Source organism: Harmonia axyridis, chromosome X, assembly GCF_914767665.1.
Source record: "Harmonia axyridis chromosome X, icHarAxyr1.1, whole genome shotgun sequence".
In the NCBI taxonomy this organism is placed as follows: domain Eukaryota; kingdom Metazoa; phylum Arthropoda; class Insecta; order Coleoptera; family Coccinellidae; genus Harmonia; species Harmonia axyridis.
The window spans coordinates 15,659,785-15,686,090 of record NC_059508.1 but is presented as its reverse complement, the minus strand read 5'-3'; the positions used below and the strand labels follow the sequence as shown (position 1 = coordinate 15,686,090).

General features: G+C 34.6%; 1 protein-coding gene across 8 annotated transcripts in view; it reads right to left on the bottom strand.

The window, feature by feature from the left end:
- Positions 1-26,201, bottom strand: part of LOC123686493 (aryl hydrocarbon receptor nuclear translocator homolog) — a 36,667-nt gene extending 10,466 nt beyond the window's left edge. For 2 of the 8 annotated variants that reach the window (XM_045626672.1, XM_045626676.1), the window contains exons 1-3: positions 25,877-26,200; positions 25,466-25,514; positions 1,932-2,012 (exon numbers count right to left, since the gene is read on the bottom strand). In XM_045626672.1, the coding sequence (XP_045482628.1) occupies positions 1,932-2,012; positions 25,466-25,514; positions 25,877-25,904 (158 nt within the window). In that variant the 5' untranslated portion in view covers positions 25,905-26,200. Of the gene's footprint in view, positions 1-1,931; positions 2,013-18,842; positions 19,294-25,465; positions 25,515-25,707; positions 25,855-25,876 lie in introns of those variants that run through there. The other 6 variants (XM_045626674.1, XM_045626675.1, XM_045626670.1 and 3 more) reach the window with 6 other exon arrangements.
- Positions 26,202-26,306: the final 105 nt, after the last annotated feature.

The following is a 26,306-nucleotide window of genomic DNA, read 5'->3' as shown; positions in this document are numbered from 1 at the left end:
TTTTTTTTGGAATTTTCATTTTCGATTGTAATGATTTCACTTAATTGAGTAGCCATTGGGTTGTGCTATTCTGTTGTTGAACGTGGGTGAAAAGGAGTATTAGATCTCCTATTATTCCAGAAAATATTGTCGTTTTCTTCTGACCAGATGAAAAATCATATATAGATACTCCTCTCGTTATCAGTGCAATTTGTGGGGATTACTCATATTTCTTTTGTGTGGAGATGAAAATAGATTCAATTCATCGAATCATTATGTCCGATCCTAAGCTTTCAAAATTTTCTGAGAAAGAATTTTCCTATTGTTCACGTTTTGGAATGTTTTTTTTTCGATTGTATGATTTCACCTAATTGACTAGCCATTGGGTTGTGGCATTGTGTTTTTGAACGTGGCTGAAAAGAAGTCTTAGATCTCTTATTATTCCAGAAAATATTGTCGTTTTCTTTCGACCAGATGAAAAATCGACAATTGATACTCCTCACGTTATAGGAAGTTTTTCTCCTCCGGCAATTTGTGGGGATTATACATATTTCTTTTGTGTGAAAATCAATTCTTTGATGCTCACTGAAAGCATCTCAAGAACATCTGGCATTCTTAGAAAGCGTATTTAAATCAGCTGCCTGTTAGACATCTATCCCCCATAAAATAGAGCAAGTTATATTATAACACAATTTAATCCTTCCATGCTTTTCTGGAATATGTATGAATTCAACCTAGATTTTTTCGACGTCTTGATTCAATCCGTATTTCTTGATTCATTTCTGTATTTTTTATCGAATTTCTGTATTTCTTGTCGAATTTCTGTATTTCTTGTCGATTTTTCGTATTTCTTGTCGAATTTCTATATTTTTTGTCGAATTTCTGTATTTCTTTTCGAATTTCTGTATTTCTTGTCGATTTTTCGTATTTCTTTTCGAATTTCTGTATTTCTTGCCCAATTCCTATATTTATTGATGTATATATGTATTTCTCGATGTATTATTGCATTTCTGGAGTATATAAGAATTCAACCTAGATTTTTCGACGTCTCGATCCGCTGTGTGGTCCCAGAGCCTGTGCACCGTATCAGTTCGGACCAAGGGGACTTGCCACAACTTACGATGCGACGTCTTCTTCGGATAGCTCGGCGGTGAATTAAGGAAGCGAGAAAACTTCGCGACCGCATCTCGCTACGGAGATGGTCGCGGTGCCAGCGAGCAGCGTGGGAACCGGCATCGGAGAGCTCGTTTCTGCGGTCACCTCCCCCGCGGCAGGTCACGACTCGAGGAGTACACACAGACCCCACGACCCCGCCGCCGAGGAGATGCTGCATCTGCTTGTACGGTGGAAGATTGCGAGAGAAAGGAACTGGTGCAGAAGAACTACGGCCGGACTGATATCAACGATCTTAATTTTGAAACTTCTGGCATAATATGTTGTGGCATAATTCACAAAACGCAATTTTGAAACGTCTAATTGGATCACGCCTTCATTTGACGAAAATTTATTTGAATTGATATCAACTAAGATTTCCCAATCTGTAAGTTCATATCCAAAATTCGATACTCGCTTAAAGCATCTTGAGAACTATAAGACTATATAGATTATCATAAATGCATAGAAAGGTACAATTTTCCCATGAAGGAACTTTCAATTTTTCAAAAATTTTTAAGGGTAAGGTATGGAAAATTTCAGAAAAATTTTCAGGTGAGCTCCAAAGGTGAGGTTCCAAAACGTTATACGAACGGGGTTGAAGATTGATCTTCCGATAAACGAAATTCTAAAGCTGCTGTTTTCATAACCTCCATTCTAGGCAGAGAATACACCCTCTGATTTTTGTGAATATTTTCGTTAATTATGTAACACACTGAATTTTCAGTAGATACTGACAAATAAATACATTAAGGGTGCATTCTTTCCACGTTTCAGTGTATCACAGATTTGATAGATACCTTGCGAAACGTTCTTTATCCTGTATTTGGTCCTCCTCCATTCTTGCGTATTTGGCGCCACTTGGGTCGTCCTCATCTGATCTGCAAACAAAATCAACCATCATTATGCATAATTTACCCGCAATATGTAATTTAAATTTTAATTAGGGGTTCAAAGTTTCAATAATTTATTATTAAGTCACTCGTAACCACTTTTTGGTATCCAAGTTTCAGTAAAATCATTTGTGCATTTTTCGAATATGCAAATGAATTTTCGAAATTCCGATATAGAGGTTGTTGTTTCAAAAATACAGAGAAAGAAACTAAAATTCGAGTTTGGATAACTGAATTTTACATTTCATGAATTATAATTAATTTTTCGTTGGGATTGTTGAGAAATCCATAAACCAATTTTCAATTACGAATAATTCATTACAATTCTTGAAATATCAAATTTAGTTATTCAAACATCGAATTTTTCTGTGTTTTCCGGAAGTCACAGGCTACTCCAAACAGTTTGAAATTGATGTTTTTCCTCAGTTAAAGTATAGGGTTTGCGTAAGTAACCCCCACTATTTATGTATGTAGAATCGACTGAAATAATAAAAATATAGGTTCTAATTCGAATTAATTAGTTGTCCAAGTTCATGATCTTCTCATAAACACTCAGTTCATTTTTGGTCCAAACTGAAAACAGTCTTATAATACTACGTATTTGCAGAATCGAAAAAGAATTTTTCGAAAAATCAGCTACTACCAAAAAATTATAAAAAATGTGAGTCCTCATCGCCACTATTTTTTTATAAGAATCCCATTAACTCATGAACCATTAGGTTTTTACCCAAGGTATGGCATATTGACGAAATTGTCATCAAAAAGGCAAACTAATGATGCAATAATATACTGGGTGCGCCATTTGAAATAAGGAAGTAGTAGTCTATTACCCGGTATAACAGTTGTAGAGAGATCTGAAAATATTTTAGGGTGAAAGGTCATTATATCAAACCCAAATATGTGAATTTTAAGCTCAAGATTATGATTAGTTTTCTATAAACATCTAATTGGCCACTCCGGTGAATCACCTTGTATATATATAATAGTAGAAGTCTTGAATATCACTGTTATTCGAATTAACCGAATAGAGGAAAAAATTGATTAAAATCGAACCGAAACATGTAACTCCAAATTCTTCACGAAGAATTCCTCATTAATCCAAAACCGTTACAGTTCAGAACTTTCAACCTTTATGGCTTTTGCGATCTCCACCAGGATTACATTTCTTGACCGGCAATTTATCATTGACATCGAGAAAGACAGAAATAGTGATTTTCTGAAATATGTTACAGATGTTCCCGAAACCATAATCTGTAACATTGTAACTTTACACTTATAAATCCTATTTTACGTTGGGATTTTAAATGTTGTGGAAGCTTTTGACGAACAGCGCTGATCCCTGCTTTCTTTTCTGGGAAAAACGTACGCTGGGTAACAAAAGCAGGTAAAAAAAATAGAAGTAACAAGATGATGACAGGTTTGATACCTACAGGTGAATGGAACCATGAGGAACCTCGTATAAGCCAAAATAAATCTCAGTTGATTATAATTTTATTATGAATGATTATTACGAAACTATCCCCGATTTTCTTAAACGATGACTGAAATTCCTGAATTATAAATAATGCTGAAATAACGACGTGAAGAATTTTTGCTATGTACTTTAAACGAAACAATGTCAAACATTGCAACCATGTTAATAATTGCCTTGAACGGAAAGTTAACGAATGTATCGAAATAGCCATGAAATGTGAACTAATAACTTAGAGGCAATAAATATAATCTTATTGGCAGATTTGAATTGCAGAAACGTGTGAATAAAGTCATTCCAGTAGGTAAGATAAAAAGGCAATATAGATAGGTTCGAGACAAATTTTCATTTTATATATTTCTAAGCAGATTAATACGATACCGTAATCGAAATTTTGAAAAAAATTAGTCAAATTTTAATCTCTACAAGAATCGTTATATCTCCTAAAATATTAATCACAGTCACCTCAAATGAAAACGTTTTTATAGATCGAGATCTGTTCTAAAACATATCGAAGTTTCAATTCCGTATCTTGCCTCGAGGAGAATTGAGAGCCTCGAAAAAATGATTAAAATTTTGGCTTTTCCACACTACATGATGTTTTTCACGTGTTGAGATTTTTTGTGGTGAAAAATCGAATGATAAGCCATTCGCAGCGTTTTATTTGTTGTGGTTGAATAGAAATCAAAACCAGATCGTTGTTAACAAACAAATCATTAATTATTTACGACTTTTCCACGGAAAATTAGACCATTATGCCACCACATATCATTATAGACTAGAACCACGCCAAAGTCTGATTCTTTTTACAGCAATTTTATCTCGGTTTAGTTTCACATTACTACGAAGCCAGTGCAGCGTGAAACTTGCGAGAAAGATTTCATAAAAGATTGGAAGAAATGGGATGGTTGAAGGCATCTATAACGACCAACAGTGCCTGAGAAGCGCCTTGCTAATCACCTAATGCTAATGTGCTTAGAAAACTCGAATCAAAAGATTTATCGAATTACAAGGATGCAAAAATATAACGAGAAAAACGATTTGTTAAGTTCTGTGGCGAATCCGTTTATATTTCCGTATCTCCATCTATCCTCTGTCAAAGTAATAAAGGGTGTTTTTTTTTTCGAGGTATATAACTTCAAATTGGCATTACTGTTCAAGATGGGACCGATTTAACAGCTGTCAAGTGATTTATTCTCAGTTTGGTTTGGCAACGCTTTCGAATAGTGCAATTTTATTTCGAAAATAATGGTTCTGTGCGGAATACGTATCGCGCACTACGTCCATTTTATTTTGTTTAGCGATGAAGCGCACTTCTGGTTGAATGGCTACGTCAACAAACAAAACTGCCACATTTGGAGTGAAGCTAATCCTCAAGTGTATGTCGAAACACCGTTACATCCAGAAAAACTGACTGTTTGGTGCGCTTTATGGGCTGGTGGAATCATTGGTCCGTACTTCTTTAAAAACGATGATGGCCAGAACGTTATAGTCAATGGTGATCGGTATAGAGCCATGATTACTAACTTTTTCATTCCTGAATTGAACAACCATGATGTCCAGGAGCTGTGGTTCCAACAAGACGGCGCAACATGTCACACAGCTCGTGCCACAATCGATTTATTGAAAGACACGTTTGGTGACCGCCTAATTTCATGTTTTGGACCTGTGAATTGGCCTCCAAGATCTTGTGATTTAACACCGCTAGACTACTTTCTGTGGGGCTATGTAAAGTCATTGGTCTATGCGGATAAGCCACAAACCCTTGACCATTTGGAAGACAACATTCGCCGTGTTATTGCCGATATACGGCCACAAATGTTGGAAAAAGTCATCGAAGTTGGACGTCCAGATTGGACTACATCCGAGTCAGCCGTGGCGGTCATATGCCAGAAATCATATTTAAAATGTAATGCCACAAGATTATCTTGCGGATAAATAAAATTCATGTCAATCGAATAATCCATCGTTGTTAAATTGCAATTTAAAGTTCTATAGCTCTACAAAAAAACACCCTTTATAACATGTCTCAATCTTCTGTCTACATAAAAACAAATGTATAAATGTGTGTTTGTCCTTTATTCATTGCTGCCCCATTCATCCTACTGCAATGAGAGTTTAGTATGTTGTTGATAACACTCCAGCGAAGGTTCTGAATAAATAAATTTCAAGCCGATACTTTTTTTCAAGATTGCAGCAACGTGCTGCGAGTAAGCTAGCAGTATCAGAACTAATTCTCCATCCCCATATTTCGTTAAGCCTGCTGTAGACGTAATAGCGCCCACTCCTAGTTATTCACCAGAACAACTGCATAAAATAAACATGATGAATCTCCCAATTCGAATAGTAAACTGGTACACGTACATCGTGTACAAAATCACCAATAAAAGAATACAAACTGCTCTGTTTGCAAAGGATGGGGTTGGTTACAATGCTCCCTTCTATTCGATAAACTCTGCTAATGAGACCCTTAACAGGAGCACGTATAACAGATTTGGAAATGCACTGCATTAAACTGTCATTTACATTATGAATGTTGTTTCAATATTGGTCAGTTTGCGAAGTTTGGACTATCCTACCATGCGTGGGTCGATGGAACGCCACTATACACAGGGAGTTCCCATATTTGCCCGAAAACAAACGAAAAAATTCGTGAAAACGTTGGACATTATTCAATCAAAAACTTTCAGAGTACCTGCAATTGATCACCCGGTATATTCGTTTGATTTTAGGAGGTGTACTTGATTTGACTTTTTTCGTAGGACTTACCGTTTGGTCCTTGTCCACATGAAAATATAGGGTGTTTTTTTTCGAGGTATATACCTTTAAGTTGGCATTACTGTTCAAGATGGAGACCGATTTAACAGCTGTCAAGTGATTTATTCTCAGTTTGGTTTGGCAATTCATCATGAATAGACTCACGCCTGAACAACGCTTGCAAATAGTGCAATTTTATTTAGAAAATAATGGTTCTGTGCGGAATACGTATCGCGCACTACGTCCATTTTATTTTGTTTAGCGATGAAGCGCACTTCTGGTTGAATGGCTACGTCAACAAACAAAACAGCCGCATTTGGAGTGAAGCTAATCCTCAAGTGTATGTCGAAACACCGTTACATCCAGAAAAACTGACTGTTTGGTGCGCTTTATGAGCTGGCCAGAACGTTACAATCAATGGTGATCGGTATAGAGCCATGATTACTAACTTTTTCATTCCTGAATTGAACAACCATGATGTCCAGAAGCTGTGGTTCCAACAAGACGGCGCAACATGTCACACAGCTCGTGCCACAATCGATTTATTGAAAGACACGGTTGGTGACCGCCTAATTTCACGTTTTGGACCTGTGAATTGGCCTCCAAGATCTTGTGACTTAACACCGCTAGACTACTTTCTGTGGGGCTATGTAAAGTCATTGGTTTATGCGGATAAGCCACAAACCCTTGACCATTTGGGAGACAACATTCGCCGTGTTATTGCCGATATACGGCCACAAATGTTGGAAAAAGTCATCGAAAATTTGGCGTTCAGATTGGACTACATCCGAGCCAGCCGTGGCGGTCATATGCCAGAAATCATATTTAAAATGTAATGCCACAAGATTATCTTGCGGATAAATAAAATTCATGTCAATCGAATAATCCATCGTTGTTTTATTGCAATTTAAAGTTCTATAGCTCTAAAAAAAACACCCTTTATATATATATAAGATACCATTTATTACATACGTCAATGCAACTGGATTTTTCAAAACGAAATTCAAGCCAAAAACTAAACAAATAAAGAATAGTTACCTATTACAAAAACTCATTACCACTTATGTACACCCGATAGAAAACAAATACTGAATTGAAAAAAAATTGTCAACTATATTCCTAATGGTGCAACATTCTGCAAATAATCAAAAATCTATTCCTAATAAGTTGAAGTGCAGTAAATAAGTTATTATTGACATCACCGCAAACATTCTAATTGAGACCATTATAACATTTCAATTAAACCAAACTATACTTATGATGAGATTTTGTAATTATATAGAACAATAATGAGATGCTTTTTAAGAACTGATAATAACAGATAACTGCTTCCGAGGTATTCATTTACTTCAAGGTATCAATTTTTGCCATTCTCACGTTATTGAAGAAAATACCACATAGGTAATCGAAAATCCTTTCTTTCACGTGGAAATTTTCAATAATTAGACCACCCATTTTATTGTGAATATCTTACTTTGAACTTAAAATTCTGACATTCTCACAACAATGGACAGTTTTATTTTCTAGGTTGAATACTTAGAATATCTTCATCGCGGTATAAATTATAGTATTTGTTTCAATAATTGCAACACAGTATGTGTTGTTTTACAAACACGTCAATGTTGAAACTATGAAAACTTTGTTTATCAAAACATTATGAGGGTACGGGTATATGCTCTATCAGCATTTTAACGAATGTTATTATTTCATGTATGTTTTAAAAGAAAGTTACATGCCTGTTATATCGTTTACGATTGCTTTTTTACTTCACAGTCTTTTCCAGGGCAGGATCGAGATGATGGAGTTGAAAAACGCAAATATACTGTGAAGAGATCTTCGAATTTTACAAAAATAAGATTCATGTTAATACCTTAATTAGTTTCTTAATTACAGATTTTTACTCTTGAACCAAAGGTAAATTTATAAGCGTCTTAAACTTTCGAATTCAACCTATCACTTATCTAATTTATTCAACTTAAAAACGTTATCTATATCTATTTTTTAAATTTCCATAGATCCTTTTGAAGCAAGTTCGAATATGCAAAAATGTTCGTCAGTTCAACACAAAGTGTTCACGTTAAAATGTAATCAGTTCGGTCCTGTACACGGGTATCATTTTCCATTATTTCTTTCGAAGATTTGTTGTGGCTTTGCTAACGGAATTATTCCACTAATTGTCACCTACAGTTTATTATTTTCTAACAGTTACATACCTGAAATTGTAATAATTGAAGTAGATGTTTTGATGTTTCATCCACCATAATGAATTTTATATAAAGACGAATTATTGATCGATTTATTCAATGATTTCAGGACCAATACGAGATTTTTCTTCACCAAAGCAATTTTGATCAACCAACTAAAATCTCAAAGATTATGTTTCGGAAAATAAAGAATATAAAAACATTGTGAATGATTTCATCATTGTCGTATTACCATAAGTTCTTGATTGGAAGAAAAATTATCTCTACATTTATCAAAATTACAATTTTATCGTTGATTTTCGAAAAACATTAGAAATTAACTGTCAACGTAGCCTGCTTGGTGGTTCTGGGAAAAAATCCACATCATAATTAATAAAATAACAACGTCCACCTTCTGGATAGATGTCTAGGCTGATAAAATAATAAATATGCGTATAACGTTGTTCTTTTTTATTACTTCATTTTCTCTACTTCTCAGTAACATCCGGTCGAGAGGAATTTTGTATGCGTGAAGTTCACTCTTTAGTCGAATCAGAATAATTTTGGTTACCTAAATGGGAGACATGTCTCGGAGATTCAGACAGATTTATGTCAAAAAGTTATCCGATTGTATTTCTCTAATACACTGTCTAAGAAAATTTAGATTACCTTTATGTGTTTACAATCTTCATAATGGTTGTTACTTGCTTTTTTAGCCTTCAAAAATATTCGATCGAGTTCACTAGTTCTGAAGATCAAGGCAATTGCTATAGTTGATTTTTGTACCGAATTTCATGAAAAAAAGTTCTTATACAGAGAAACGGTCAATACCAATGCTCTATAATCCATTTAAGACCTTAAAGATGGCATTCGTGAAGTTATCTAGGACATATAACCGAAAATTTGGGAATTGATAGTTTTTTATATCACAATGAAACTTCTTATTAAAAAACCTACAACGAGAGAATTTTACATTTTAAAACGTAATATGTAAATATTCCAGAAGGGTTAGAATGAGTTTAAGTGTTGGATATTACAAACCAAAATGATTTCTTGAATTTTCCTTATATGTATGTACATTTTGAATGACGTCATCATTTTTAATATTGCTGAATGTTATGAGAGATATGATTCACCTATATGCATGTGTTGATAGTGTTGTGGTATATGATAGGTATCTTGAAAATAAAGCACATTCATAATTATTCATAAGTTGTTTTAGAATTCAATCTACATCGCTTATTAACGACACATAAACCAGAATTAAAAAATTGGCGCAAATAGCATAGGATCCCCAAATTCAGACGATTCATAACATTTTTCGATGCTACATAGCTATAGAAAATTGAATTCATCCTCAAAAATTGAGCAATGAAATATTTACAGATCCAGCTGATCATATGCTCTCCTCAGATACTTCGTTCGTTGATATATACAGGGTGAACAAAAAAAAACACCCTGTAGAGTGAAGTTTACGATATTTTTTTTTTCGAGGTATATAACTTTAAGTTGGTATTACTGTTCAAGATGGCGACCGATTTAACAGCTGTCAAGTGATTTATTCTCAGTTTGGTTTCGCAATTCACCATGAATAGACTCACGCCTGAACAACGCTTGCAAATGGTGCAATTTTATTTCGAAAATAATAGTTCTGTGCGAAATACGTATCCCGATTTTAATAAGCGAATTTTGTTTAGCGATGAAGCGCACTTCTGGTTGAATGGCTACGTCAACAAACAAAACTGCCGCATTTGGTGTGAAGCTAATCCTCAAGTGTATGTCGAAACACCGTTACATCCAGAAAAACTGACTGTTTGGTGCGCTTTATGGGCTGGTGGAATCATTGGTCCGTACTTCTTTAAAAACGATGATGGCCAGAACGTTACAGTCAATGGTGATCGGTATAGAGCCATGATTACTAACTTTTTCATTCCTGAATTGAACAACCATGATGTCCAGGAGCTGTGGTTCCAACAAGACGGCGCAACATGTCACACAGCTCGTGCCACAATCGATTTATTGAAAGACACGTTTGGTGACCGCCTAATTTCATGTTTTGGACCTGTGAATTGGCCTCCAAGATCTTGTGATTTAACACCGCTAGACTACTTTCTGTGGGGCTATGTAAAGTCATTGGTCTATGCGGATAAGCCACAAACCCTTGACCATTTGGAAGACAACATTCGCCGTGTTATTGCCGATATACGGCCACAAATGTTGGAAAAAGTCATCGAAAATTGGACGTCCAGATTGGACTACATCCGAGTCAGCCGTGGCGGTCATATGCCAGAAATCATATTTAAAATGTAATGCCACAAGATTATCTTGCGGATAAATAAAATTCATGTCAATCGAATAATCCATCGTTGTTTTATTGCAATTTAAAGTTCTATAGCTCTAAAAAAACATTTATATATAAGGTGTTCCTTCAAGAAATGGAGTCGAAAAACTGAGTATCTTGCTTTTCGACAAATCTGAGGTTAAAAAAACTACGTTGAAAGATATAGAATGTCCTAGTGTTAAAGTTCTGGAGATGCTTTCAGCGAGAACGAACATTTTTCAAGACAGCTTTTTTAAAGTGGTGTAGTTTCTCTCAAAATTGAGATATATTCACATCTTCACAAATTGAGCAATAAAATATTGACAGATCCTGCTAAATTCTCAGAACCGACTTTCGCATTACTTCAAGCACTGTATCTTGGAGTCGTACGGAGAATTGCAATAAATAACGGTTTTTTTTTTTTGGTCTTCGCAATCACTTCATTATCAAATTTAGTACCTGAGGTCCATGGGAACGCAGCAAGAAGTCTTCGATTAATAAATTATTAGGAGCAATGAAATCAAGTCGACGAAAAGTAAAAAGTGAAACAAGAAGAATCTTGAGGTCATCTTCTTGTAGCGGCATTCTCTACGTATAAAACAGCCAGCCGGCCGCTGCCGCTATACCTACTTATTATTTGAAATTATAATAATAATTGGGCCTCGTTTTTTGTTCCGAAGCAACGTAATGGCTATCGAGATGGGATATTACGCTTGCTTTTTACCTTTTCAGATACTATTACAATAAGTATGGGATAATGATTGTTTCTTTCTCTAAAGGAACTGATATTTTCTGGGAATTCTTCTATGTACCATAATAGGCCAATTTGATTCGAAAATTTGAGCGAACGATCTGTTTGGAGCGATTTCAGACGGAAGAAATTATGGGAAATACACTCTAAATGCTTTATTCTCGGCAACTGCTAAAATATTCAATCTGCGTTATTGAAGTTATGGAAGTTTTTGCTCTAAGAAACATCTAGCAATTAAATCGGAAAATTCAATAATCATAGTTCAATCATTTTCAAACATAGCACAATTTCATCAAACAAAAATTTAATATTCCCAGTCCTTTTTACGATATACCAGGGTTGTTCAATAAGTTTTACTATCATGCTATTCTTAAAATGGAAAAACTAATGACGTGAAAAACCTGTAAAATTTTTCGTGTGTCAATTATATGATGTCTTTCTTCTCCGTTAATAATACCCTGTGTCTCCGATGAGTTTCCAGCATGAATGGCTATAACCTAACCGGCATGTGAGTACAAGAAGGGGAAGAACAAATATAAAGCGGAGGAAACATATATCACTTAATCGTATGATGAAAGTGATTGATGTTATGGCTAATAACCAGAAACAGAAACACCTTCAGCAAACAGCTGGCCGTCCCATTCATTCACTGCGACCATCAAAACCACCATAAACTTTAAAGTCTCGCACAAGCCGAAGACTTTACAATTTGTTCTATTTCGTGTTGCCTAATAAGTTTTCACCACTATTTCTAGTGTATAAATTTATGACGTTCATTATGGTCGAGGCAAATGCTGAGCGTGTTTGTAAACTTCGTCTCTTTTTATTGTCGAATAACAATTGGTTAGGTATTCATCGAATTGATCGCCTCTCACTTAATATAAATATGCTATCAAATTAAAATGGGACTTTGGGTAGGATGATATGATCCATCTTTTTTGCGTAATTGATCTTTCTCAAAGTATTCAATTAATATGAATTCCGTTTGTTTCTCTATTTGGAACGTTTTTTCTTAATTTCCAATGATCATCCATTGACATTTCGGATTAGCTTTGTAGTCACTTTCGGGATGAAAAAATTTTTATCTTCCTTCAGTTGAACTGAACTTTTAAGATTCTTAACAGACCAATTGAGAAGTTCCCGGTCTACCATAGTAAAACACATTTTTTTGGCAAAATTCAATAATATTATTCAACATAAATGCCTTCGAGGGCGATACAGCGATTATAGCGAACTTCCAACTTTTCTATACCATTTTTGTAGTACGATTTGTCTTTCGCTTCAAAATAGGTCTCAGTTTCGGCGATTACTTCTTCATTGGAGCTAAATTTCTTTCCAGCGAGCATTCTTTTGAGATCTGAGAACAGGAAAAAGTCGCTGGGGGCCAGATCTGGCGAATACGGTGGATGCAGGAGCAATTCGAAGCCCAATTCGTGCAATAATTTTGCCATTGTTTCAATTGATTTGTGATACGACGCACTGTCTTGATGAAACAGTACTTTTTTCTTCGAATGTAGACGTTTTTTAACGATTTCATCCTTTAAACGATCCAATAACGCTATATAATAATCGCAGTTGATGGACTGGCCCTTTTGGAGGTAATCAATCAATATTATATCTTGCGCATCCCAGAATACAGATGCCATAACCTTGCCAGCTGACTATTGTGTTTTTCCTTGCTTTGGATTCGGTTCATCGTGTGCAGTCCACTCAGCTGACTGTCGATTGGACTCCGGAGTGAATTGATGGAGCCATGTTTCATCCATTGTCACATATCGACGCAAAAATTCAGGTTTATTGCACTTAAACAGGTTCAAACACTGCTCAGAATCATTAACACGTAGTTGCTTTTTATCGAACTTAGCATACCAATCAATGATGATTGATTTTCCAGATGCAGAACCCGGAAACTTTTCATCAAGCCAAGATTTTTCAAATAACAAAAGTAGCTAAACTCACAACGCTTTCTCACAAACTAATGGTAGGACTGCTGTCAAATTTTGACACGTATGGTTTGAAGGTTGGTACTAACTGAAAATCATGTGGATTTAATTCTAGCACCGCCATCTGTGCATCAGACCGGGGACTTTTCAATTGGCCCAATTGAATAAAATAGGATGATATTGGTTTTTGAATGAAAAATAAGCATTTTGGCAAAATAACCTTTGACATAATATGAACTAGATTCCCAGAAACCGTCAACAACCAGACAAGGAAATTTCATACAATTCTTCTTTTTCAGTAATCAAAAACATCTTATGTTTATATTAGCATTTCAAAAAAATCGATCAGAACAAATTGACGTATAAATGAATCCATAATGAGTAAAACGTTTCAGGAGGTATATTTCGGAGCTCTTGCAACTGGGCCCCGCCAATTAGTGAATACCACCAAGTCGACAATGCCCCCAAGGCTCAATAATAAGTTATCAGTGTTTAAAAACCTGCTAAGTGCTCGACTTAGGGAACGACTATGTGGGTGTGTAGTCACAACTTTAAAATATAGCCGCTTTGATTCGATCTTGAAGATAGCGATCAAATTGGGTTAAGCATAAACTTATTTGGTTGGCAACGATACCGAATGAATAAGAGCGAATGGAGTGACTCTAGTTTCTTCATTGTAGTGGCTTCGCCTTAAATGGAAAGTTTTTTACTAGACGATCGAACAACGGAAGAGGAAACTGAACGTCGATGAATACCTTCACGATCAACGATTGAAAATATTAGGTGTAGTATGAAGAAATCCATTATTTTTCCAACAGATGGCTTTAGTTATCTGTATCTCGATCGGGTTCCACTAGATGACGTTAGAAAGATGAGATTTCGTACTACAAAAACTTCTCTGACAGTTTTGTGATTAGTTGACTCGGTTTAGTTTGAGCGCGCGTCAAAGATGGACACTAGCAAAGAGAAAATACGCTATATTTCACAGATTCTCTTCGATAAAGGCGAAAATGCAAGCCAGGCTGCTGAAATTGTTAATAGTGTTTAAGGTCCTGACACTGTAACAGCCAATCACGTGCATTCCATTCCGGTAATTTCGATATCAAAGATGCACCATGCACTGGAAGGCCACTTGTCGAAAATGTCGATAAAATCATGGACATTGTCGAGTCCAACCGCCATGTTAGCACTGTTTCAATTGCCCAAGAGCTAAAGATTGCACAAAAAACCGTTTGGAACCATTTGCACAAGGCTGGTCTCGAGAAGATGCTCGATGTAGGGTACCACACGAGCAAAATTTCCATCTGCGAATCGCTGCAGAATCGACACATTTTTAAAGCAGTTGGTGACAGGTGATGAAAAGTGGATCAATTACGACAACGTCAAGCGAAAACGGTCGTGGTTGAAACGCGGTGAGCCGGTGGAAACAGTGGCCAAAGCTAGGATTAACGTCCAGGAAGGTTTTGCTGTGTGTTTGATGGAATTGTCAGGGAATTATCAACTATGAGCTGCTCCCATACGGCACAACTGTTAACTCGGAACTGTACTGTCAACAATTGGACCGTCTGAAGGAAGCAATCGCCCAGAAACGGCCAGCTTTGGCCAATAGGAAAGGAATTGTGTTCCATCTGGACATCGACAGGCCACACACATCGATAGTGGGTTGCCAGAAACTCCAGGAGCTTGGTTGGCAGGTTCTTATGCATCCACCTTATAGTCCGGACCTGACACCAAGTGATTTCCTGTTCCTGTCCATGGCGAGCAATTTTGCTGTTGAAAAATTCGCTTCAACTGAGACTTATGAAAATCGACTGTCTCAATTTTTTGCCAATAGGGACAATGGCTTCTATGGGAGAGGTATGAGGATATTACCTTCAAAATGTCTACAAATCATCGAAAAAAACGGCGCATATTTGACATAAACCTGATCATCCTAACTGTGGAAAATCAAAGCCTTGTTTTTCATGCAAAAATAATGGATTTCTTCAGATTCCAATTGAGGTGTGGACTGGCTTGCTCGAAAGTCTAGCTAGATGATTAAAAACTTAATTCACAAAACATAAGCGTATTGCAACAAGTGTTACCGATCGAATCGTGAAGTTGGACATAACTCAATTGTGGCAGGGTGTGTTTGGTCTACGGAGAAGACAGCCCGAAGCTACAATTGATGAAAACGTTTAGGTCAAAAAGGAAAAGTCGGCGAACGAACATCATTGTTGTAAGTGGGTGAGAACTATCCAATATTACTTTTAATAACGACGTTATAAACAAAAGTCCGGCCCTAAAGGCGCAGTATTAAAATGCCATAAATCTTTCAGCTGCATTTTAACCGATATTTCAACTGTGCCGACAACGTTTTATAAGCTCACATGCCAACCTTCAGGCTGTTGTCTCACTATGGCCCCCAGCATCCTCAGTCGAAATTCACCAGTTTTACAGTCAATGACCCACATTTCAACAGTATACAGGGTGGATAAAATAAAACAAAATAATTATTTAATTTTTAGCAACAATTGTTTCGCCACACTGTGGCTTTATCAGGCTACATTTCTAACTAATAAGAGTACAGAGTTTTTCGGAAACTTATATAGGACCAAAAATTCGACATTGGCAGAAAAATATTCGATAGGATATCAAAAACTTCAACGTTATATTGGACAATTTGCCGCCTGGGATTTCCAAACTATCAGAGAAATTCAATAAAGGAGATGCGTTTACATCTGTTTGTTCGTTCAACAGAATATTTTGGGCATTATACCTATTTATTTATGGGGATTCTAAGAGTGTTAATCTTATGCTGTTTCCCAATTCCGGCTTAACGTCGACTTATAGGACACCCTGTATACAGTGCGTCTGATTTTATTTCGTGATTCTAAGTTTGACTTATATGAATTTGATCATTTTCAAGTAAGCAATAAATCATTCAATGAATTCTGGGTACAAATAATTTGATAGTTTCGAAGAATTTCAATTTTCAACACTAACAAAATTTTCGAATGATAGAGATATCAGAAATTGATAATTTATGTTTATCAATGCGTTAGACAGAAACCAAATATTTGTAAATTGGGGATTCTCACTATTCCATTAACTAAGATATCACTCAAGAATCACGTAGAGATAAGAAGTCTTACGTGAAGATTAATTTTTTTCAATATTGAAATCATTCAGGGTTCTAATTAAAGGCAAAAACTGATTAAATCAAGGTTTCGTCAATCGTATGAAACTTTTTACTTGAGGTTATTAGAAAAACACTTCAAATTCTACAGTATGGTAGATGTTTATTCAAAACACCTCGAAGTAGTATAGAAAAAATCAAAGAAACAACCAAAAAAACTGTGAATGTGGTTATTCGTTTTAAAATCCAAATTGAACCTTCAAAAGTGTATTACTTCTAGACCAAATGACTAAAAAATTGCAATAAAAACATTGTAATCAATATCTTAGACATATTTTCAATTTCATGATAGTCTCGTCAAGTTTTTGAGAATTTTTTAAGGTTTGGACTTCAATACGAAATTCCGAGCAGATAATCTTTTAAAGGATTATTCGATATTTGGCCTCTACGGCAGACTGTGATAATTTATTGGAAATAACAATAGATAGCTAGCATAGTAGAAACCGACGGTAAATGTTGCGCTGCGCTAAAATTGAATTCAAATAAAATTTAATACAACCTCAAGCATAATACAAAGTGAATGAAGAAAAATGAACAAAAAATCAAAGAAAATAATGGAACTGACAAAAAAGTAAAACCTCATTATTCATGCCTAAATTTACGCATTTCAGAAATTTCTGGTTTTTCTAAACATCGATTCAACTCTAGGGATACCTAGTTCCAGCCTTCAACTGTGATGATGTTTTCATTGAATTGCAGTTTGGGAATTCTACAGATCCCCAGGTGCCTATTGTAAATAGCAACTATTATTTGACATTTCTGAAGAAGACATTATTCACTTGTCTAAGAACTATAGTGTTATTCATACCTTCAAGGTACCTTACTACACTTTACTATCACCATTGGTTTTTCCCAGGTTGTAAAAATTTTTACCCGTTAAATTTACAACTTTCTAAACAAAAAACCTATTGTACCTTTTCATAGAAATACCTGGATGTATCATTCAAGTGAAAAAAATGTTAGTATTTCACATGGATGAGTGAAGTATGTTTGTAACGTCAAAATTGAAATGATTGGCGCAGCAGATAAATGTTTGCACCTTCACCAAGAAAGTAAAACATATTGTCAACTGCACCGAAAAATCATTTTCATTTCATCAGGTGATTAGAATAATTGAATTTATAATAGAGGACTATTTCAAAATTCCATTTTTTGCCTCACTCTATAGAGAATAATTTCCAAATAAATGTTTGACGATAGACATTGTAAAGGAGACATCAAGTCACATATTTCATTAAAAGCCAAAACATCCATTACGTCATCAATGACGTACCTAGATTTGAGTAGTGAAGAAGACAAATTGACTTGTTTTAGAATTGTTTCCAAAAGTCAAATGATTTAAATTGATATTTTATATCAAGACATTCAGACTCAATCACCGACATCATGTTGAAATATATAAAACAATATGTATAATATAGTGGAATATATTTTTGAATATAATGTCAGTTATAAACATTATTTTGATGTAATAACACCACGGTATGAATTTTTGCTTACTATGTAACCAGAAGAGAATTATAACTAAAACTTTTCCATCGATCAATTACGATAGATCAACTTTGTATTAGACATTCAATAATATTTAATATTATTGATGTGTTAGCTAACTTTTCATGTCTATTATACAAATTTGGGCATGTCAATAATATCAATATTTAGAGAGCGTAAAATAGGGTCAATCCAATCGTGTAGTAATTCTACTCATTTCAAAACATACAATTCGAATATTATTATGTGAAAATGATTAATTGATATAATATGTAGTAAGGATATTCGGTTTTTCAGATATTATTAGGTATGTAAAATATGTGATGAAGCTACTGTGTAATTGAAGTAATTGTTTACTATTTATTTTTGGTATAAAAATATGAATGTATTTATGAAAATTTGAAACAGAACAGTGGAGTAGCAAAAGGGGAAATGAAGGTAGCCAATTTGAATGTCTTGTGCCAGAAGTATTTTATTACAAGATCAAGTAATTAACTTCTACCGAAAAAAATTATATAGTGGGTGGAATATTTAAATATGATAAATTGTAAAAATGATACTCTACCAAGTTTAGGATGTAATTTTGTTTCAAATTTCCTGACTCTCATTGGGATTATGTGACAAGTTTCGAGTTTTTGAAAATTTGAAGGGGGATTTTGATTTATTAAATATTTTTGTATTGTCGAAATAATTGTTTTATCGTCTTAAATTTGCCAATTTTTACCTCCTTCTTTTAGTGTAGTGAGAACCGCTGGGAACCTCTGGCACAAGAGTACCCACAGGCGGTTGTACCACATGATGACTTGATTGGGGCTGCAAGTAAGTTGGGGGCGGTGCATAATGAGGGGGGCCACCCCCTGCATAAGCGTACATGTCCACTGTTACGCTTTATCAACGAGTTCACACAATAAAAGTCACAGCATAATCCGGCACCAAAATTCGAAAAAAGTACACTGTCAAAACACAAGCAGAAAATTATTCACGAACAAAGTCGATAAGGGGGGTGATTTTTCGAACACTTTTATTTAAGGGGTGCGTGTAGTGATTTTTTTCGTGGTTTGAAATTGGGCAAGGTACACGCGGAAATGTGACATTTATGCACACTGAGAGCGGATGAAGCGCCGCGCAAAGGCAGAAGATGCAGACTGAGTGTGGAAATCGAGAAGCATGGACAACCTCTCCATAGTGGTGATGGTTCGAAGACTAGAGTGGGGTATTTCTTAAACCACGTTTGAGGTGAGTTATCGGTATTGAACGAAGAATTGGATGATACAACGAAATGATACAAATTATTTTTTTTTTTATTTTAGAAATTTTTTCATTAATTTTGCTTTTGAGTTTACCGAATGCAGCATTATGGATTTTCAATTAAAATTTTCATAATTCGTTGTATTATTTCAAAATAAAAAGATCCAGTAATTTTATTAAATATGAAATCAAAATATTCAATATAAATTGATCTCAATTTCTTTCATTAACGTTTTTTGTTTAATTCAAATATAAGAAAATGTAGATTGAATCATTTGAATGGATTGCATGGCAGGGTAAGTTTGAAACATGATAGAATGACTTTGAAAGATGAGAAGTTTAATTGTGACGACAAATAATTTATGAAATAAATCATGGTTAGATATACACTGTGTCCGTAAAGTATGGAACAAATTCATTTTTAGCTAAACAGACCATTTCAAGAAATAATCGGGAAACACGTCGATTTTTTATTTTGATTCACCATATTTTAAAATAATAATCTAATATACAGGATGAATTACTTTCGAGTAATGACGTCACCGTCATTTTCTTTAAATAGAACACACCCATTTTGTTTCAATTTTCCGATTACTCTAGTAGGGCTGATTCCAAAAATGTATCACATGTTGATTCCAATCGGTACAGGGTGAACAAAAATACAATAGTTTTGTGTGTGTTCATAAAGTAACGCGTAACATTCTTTATTAGTTAAATTAACAATATTTTTAAAAATACTTATTGTCTAGCGGCAATTGGTTTGAATGTAACACCCTGTAGTTTGTTACATTTTTAGATTAATAAAAATGTATAAATATAAGAAATAATTTCTTTCATATTCTGTCTGCTAGACCACAAGTACCAAACATGTTTGGAAACAGCTCATTTTTATTAACCTAAAAATGTACCATACTACAGGGTGTTACATTCACCAATTGCCGCTAGACAATAAATATTTTTGATAATATTGTTAATTTAACTAATAAAGAATGTTACGCGTTACTTTATGAGCACACACAAAACTATTGTATTTTTGTCCACCCTGTACCAATTGGAATCAACATTTTTGGAATCAGCTCAGCTAGAGTAATCAGAAAATTGAGACAAAATGGGGGTGTTCAATTTAAAAAAAATGACGGTGACGTCATTACTCGAAAGTGATTCACCCTGTATAAGAGATTATTATTTTAAAATACGGTAAATTAAAATAAAAAATCCACGTGTTTCAGGATTATTTCTTAAAATGGTCTGTTTAGTTAAAAATGAATTTGTTCCATACTTTACGGACACAGTGTAGATTGCAATAACAATTTATTTTGCTAATATGAATTATCTCAGAAGACCAAATTTATTGATTAGTCAAATCAATGGTTAAATTCATTCTTCCCTCTCAATTATCGAACGAAACTGATTGGTTTAATTGGAATTTTATATGTCCATTTAATTGAATAATGAAATAACAGGATGAATAAACTTAATTTCTAAACGAGACCCTTTTTATTGAAGAAAATAAAATTTCTATTGGATAATTGTAAGCAAGATTATACACATTATATTTGTTTATAATACATCTTCGGATTTTACGATTGGACGTTAAAGTGTACGTGTACTTGGAGAAATAATATTTCATTTATGTTTTTGTATATTCTCGCAATTGACTGAAGTCCAACAATTGCAAATTGAATAGTTTCATCAATTTTATTGAATTAGATAATCAAAAATTTTTTTTTGATCGAGAGATTACATATTTAAAAAAAAAAGTTAAGCTTATTTCAATTGACATTCTTTTCGAATCTTTTTTGGAATTGGTTTATTAATACCGATCATAAATCTTCGTCATAATTCATTGAGAAATATTTCATTACCTTAAAGAATCTTTTTTTTTTTTATTTTGCGGATGACACGAAATTTGAAAATGGTATTGCTACAATTATACTTAAATATTTTCCCCACTAAACAGTTCTAGAATTATAAAATGTTGTTTTCAAAACCTGCCGTCTCAGCGCCCTTTTCTGAGCCTGACTGACCGTGCCTAAAACGGCATGAAATTCTATTGTACATAGTTTTTTCGTTCACAGGAAATAAATGAAGTCTAACGTCAGGTATTAGGCCAATTGAAAAGTCCCCGGTCTGATGCACAGATGGCGGTGCTAGTATTAAATCCATATGATTTTTAGTTAGTACCAACCTTCAAACGATACGTGTCAAAATTTGACAGCAGTCCGACCATTAGTTTGTGAGATATTGCGTTGTGAGTGTAGCTACTTTTTTTATTCGAAAAAAGATGGAAAAAAAAGAATTTACGATAAACTAGGGTTGTTCGATAAGTTTTGCTACTAGACTATTTTGTTTTTGTTATGTTTCCACAAGTGTAGCTACTTTTGTTATTTGAAAAAAAGTTGGAAAAAATTAATTTCGTGTGCTGATAAAATATTGCTCTTTGAAGAGAAAAAATACAGTTTAAGCAAAATTTTGGCTTGATGAAGAGTTTCCGGGGTCTGCACCAGGAAAATCAACCATCATTGATTGGTATGCTAAGTTTAAACGTGGTGAAATGAGCACCGAATACGGCGAACGCAGTTGGACGCCCGAAAGAGGCTGTCACCGAATAAAAAATCAAAAAAGTTGACAAAATAATTTTGAATGACCGTAAAATGAAGTCAATCAAGATAGAAGACATTGTGAAGATATCATCTGAACGTGTACATCATATCATTCACGAATATTTGTACATGAGAAAGCTGTGTGCAAAATGGGTGCCGCGCGAGCTCACAATCGATCAAGAGCAACAACGTGTTAATGATTCTGAGCAGTGTTTGAAGCTGTTTAAGTACAATAAACCTGAATTTTTGCGTCGATATGTGACAATGGCTCCATCATTTCACTCTGGAGTCCAATCGACAGTCTGCCGAGTGGACTGCACACGATGAACCGAATTCAAAGAGAGGAAAAACACAACAGTTAGCTGGCAAGGTTATGGTATCAGTATTCTGGGACGCGCAAGATATAATATTCATTCATTACCTCTAAAAGAGCCAGACCATCAACAGCGATTATTATATAGCGTAATTGGATCGTTTAAAGGATGAAATCGTTAAAAAAGGCCCCATTTGAAGAAAAAAAGGTGCTGTTTCATCAAGACAATTCGCCGTGTCACAAATCAATGAAAACAATGGCAAAATTGCATTAATTGGGCTTCGAATTGCTTCTGCATCCACCGAACTCGCCAGATCTGGCACCCAGCGACTTTTTCCTGTTCTCAGACCTCAAAAGAATGCTCGCTGGAAAGAAATTTAGCACCAATGAAGAAGTAATCGTCGAAACTAAGGCCTATTTTGAAGCGAAAGACAAATCTTACTACAAAAATGGTATCGAAAAGTTGGAAGATCGCTATAATCGCTGTATCGCCCTCGAAGGCAATTATGTTGAATAATAAAATCGAATTTTGCCAGAAAAATGTGTTTTACTTTGGTAGACCGGGGACTTTTCAATTGGTCTGTTAGTGATGTACCCTCTCAGATACGTTTCCGGGGGGTGATAGTGCCCCCCGGAAGAAAATTGGATCAATTAGATTCAATTACGAAATTCGCATGTTCAAAATTGAAATTGCCGAATGAAAAAGCAATTTCTTCAAGTAAATATTTTTCCTATAATCCGGATACTTTGAATTGCACCTCGGGGAAAATTATCTGAAAGAAACACTGCTCACAATTTTGAAATACCTTGGCTAACGATTAAAAATTTCGGCTTTTATGAATCGTATCCGAGGAGGAGGACCACGTTCACCGCAAATATTAATGGGATGTTCCAATTACTATCGAGTTGGGACATCTATATTTGTAACAGGCTAATGCAAGTAACCGAAGGCATTTCCACGCCCTCGCTATGCCTTAAATGTGGTGTTGTTGAGATTCTATTATGATAAGGCGGTTATTCCTTAGCTTATCAGTTAATAAATAACCAAGGAACGATTAATGTTATGCAAGTTCATCCTGAACTTCTCTTTATCGAATTTTACCGGGATATTTTTTTACCATTACTTAAAAACACCCATTTATAATTCAATGTAAAAGAACGTAAATTATATGTGCGAATTGTCGAGATAATCTACCCGCTTATGAAATGCTTTTGAATTGTTTTTACAGAATATTACACTAAGTATTCGAAATGTTGGTTGATTTTTTCGTTGGTGACACATATCGACGCAAAAATTCAGGGTTATTGCTCTCAAACAGCTTCAAACACTACTCAGAATCATTAACACGTTGTTGCTTTTGATCGATTGTGTGCTCGCGCGACACCCATTTTGCACACAGCGTTCTCATGTACAAATTTTCGTGAATGAAATGATATACACGTTCAGATGATATCTTCACAATGTCTGCTATCTCGATCAACTTCACTTTAAGATCATTCAAAGTTATGTTGTGAACTTTTTTAATTTTTTCGTCGGTGACAGCATCTTTCAGGCGTCCACTGCGTTCGCCGTTTTCGGTGCTCATTTCACCACGTTTAAAGTAAGCATACAAATCAATGTTGTTTGATTTTCCTGGTGCAGAACACGGAAACTCTTCATCAAGCCAAGATTTTGCTTCAACTGTATTTTTTCTCTTCAAAAAGCAATATTCTATCAGCACACGAAATTCTTTTTTTCCATTTTTTTTCAAATAACAAAAGTAGCTACACTCACAACGCAAACTTTCACAAACTATTGGTCGGACTGCTGTCAAATTTTGACACGTATCGTTTGAAGGTTGGTACCAACTAAAAATCATATGGATTTAATACTAGCACCGCCATCTGTGCATCAGACCGGGGACTTTTCAATTGGCCTTATGGAGCTTATTTTTTCGCCCAAAATTCTCTGCAGAACTACCCATTCATAAATGAAATATAGTATTGTTAATGTTCGGGAAAATATAATACATTTTTCGCAACATCAGTACAGGGTGTCCCAAATTCACTGCTCACTGAAAGCATCTCGAGAACGATAAAATATAGGGTGTCCCATTTGAAAAACACAAAACCCTGCTCTATATATCTAAAACAGTTATTAATTCATATGATATGTTATTGTATTCATTTTAGATTTATATGCGCAATAAAAAAAATTCTTGTCAGAAATGTCCGACTCGAATTTTCAAGGCTGTAGTTTGGCAGAATTTTCTTTTCAGATCGTCCTATTTTATAGGCTACAAAAATATTAGAAACTTATTTTTTTTTTAATCGATATTGAAGCGTAAAATTCATCTGGATATCCTTCAAAATTTGATATGCCTCGAAATTAAGGAAATCCTCGAAAATTATTAGAACCTGCTCGAAGAAGAACACTTTTTTCTACAGGAACAGTGAAAATTTTCGTACAAAATAAAATGAGACTGAAACATTTTTTTTGGAAAATGAAATTCAAAGATTTCTTGGGATTGTAGCAACCCCTTGTAGGGGGTTCAGTTTTTGAATAACATATATTCTGTCTCATTACCGACAAGGACTTATCTCATTAAATTTCAGTAATCGTTGTAATATAAGGGATGTATTTTATTCCCTTATGATATTTCAAATATATAATTTCTCATAATGAATGGCCTTCAGCTGAATATTATTCTTTTGTAATAATAATTATAAAATACTATGTTTCAATAAAATATTTCTTGTTTAAAATTGGAAACCCCAATTCAACCATGCATATTTTTTTAGGCAATTCATGTGTTCACAATCAGCACAAAATTACTATAGCTGATTTCCTTTCAACCGTATAAATAGTGGGTTGCATATTTATTCTTTTCCATGTTCAACGAAGGAATAAATTATTCCTTTCGAAGCAGTATTGAAAGAAGCAGAACCTGAAATTTCGATGCCAACCAATTAAATGCAATTTTGTCGAAAACGTCTTACTAATCCTTCTATATTATATCATAAGAAAATAAACAAAATATGTTTCCATAGAAACAATTTGTTTTAGACGATAATAACGGTACTACTAGCGACATCTGTGAGAGGTAACTTAAAAGACCTTTCAGTACCTTGATTTCCTACTAGTATTCAATTGAAATTGACAACATTCTGGATAAATAAAAACAATTCAGAACACAAACTCACCCTATGCTTCCGGCACGTCGTTTTTGGATGCCCTTTGTGGGATCAGCACCTTTAAATCAAAACCACAGTATCAAAAAAATTGCTTAAATTCATGATTGATGAAAAATTGGTTTTATGAGTAGAATGATCAGATGAATGGATATAAAACCAATCTTCCAATATAATTGGAATAGATTCATTATGAATGAAGTAAGATTGGAATTCTGAAGTAGGAAACCTAATAAGATAGATTATAACAATACCTCAAATTCAATGATAATAAATGCTCCACAAATATATGTTAACCTTACGATTGCATATACTAAAAGGGTCTTTTAATATGCGTTGAAATATATTGATTATTTTTCTTTTAAGTGCAGCTAAGATGTTTGTGACTACACTAGAAAATGTACACAACGTTTTGCAACTAACCTGTCAGTGAATGTGTAACAGCTGACATTAGAAACGAAAACCATTCGTTCAATTATTTTTAACTTGCCCTTCACTAATTTAACACTCATTCACAACAATTAATTTTGAAACTCTGTTCATTGATAACTACGATAATTATAGTATGTTTACTACGGACAGGGCGCCATGTTGAAATTTTCATTTACTACTTTCAAAGTTACAGCTTAGCTTTTGAAGGGTGGTAGGAGGTAGATAGGAAAGAAGCACAACGAAGAGATAGAAAAGATAAAAAGATAATCCTGTGTTAAGGGTGGCTTGAGACAGGCGATGTACTAAAGCTACGCGCACCTAAAGTAACAATCAATGCAGACTACTGCACAATAAGGCGACATCTATATATTTAACAAGGAAATACACAAATTTAATTAATGGGTGATCAGAATAGTTTGTC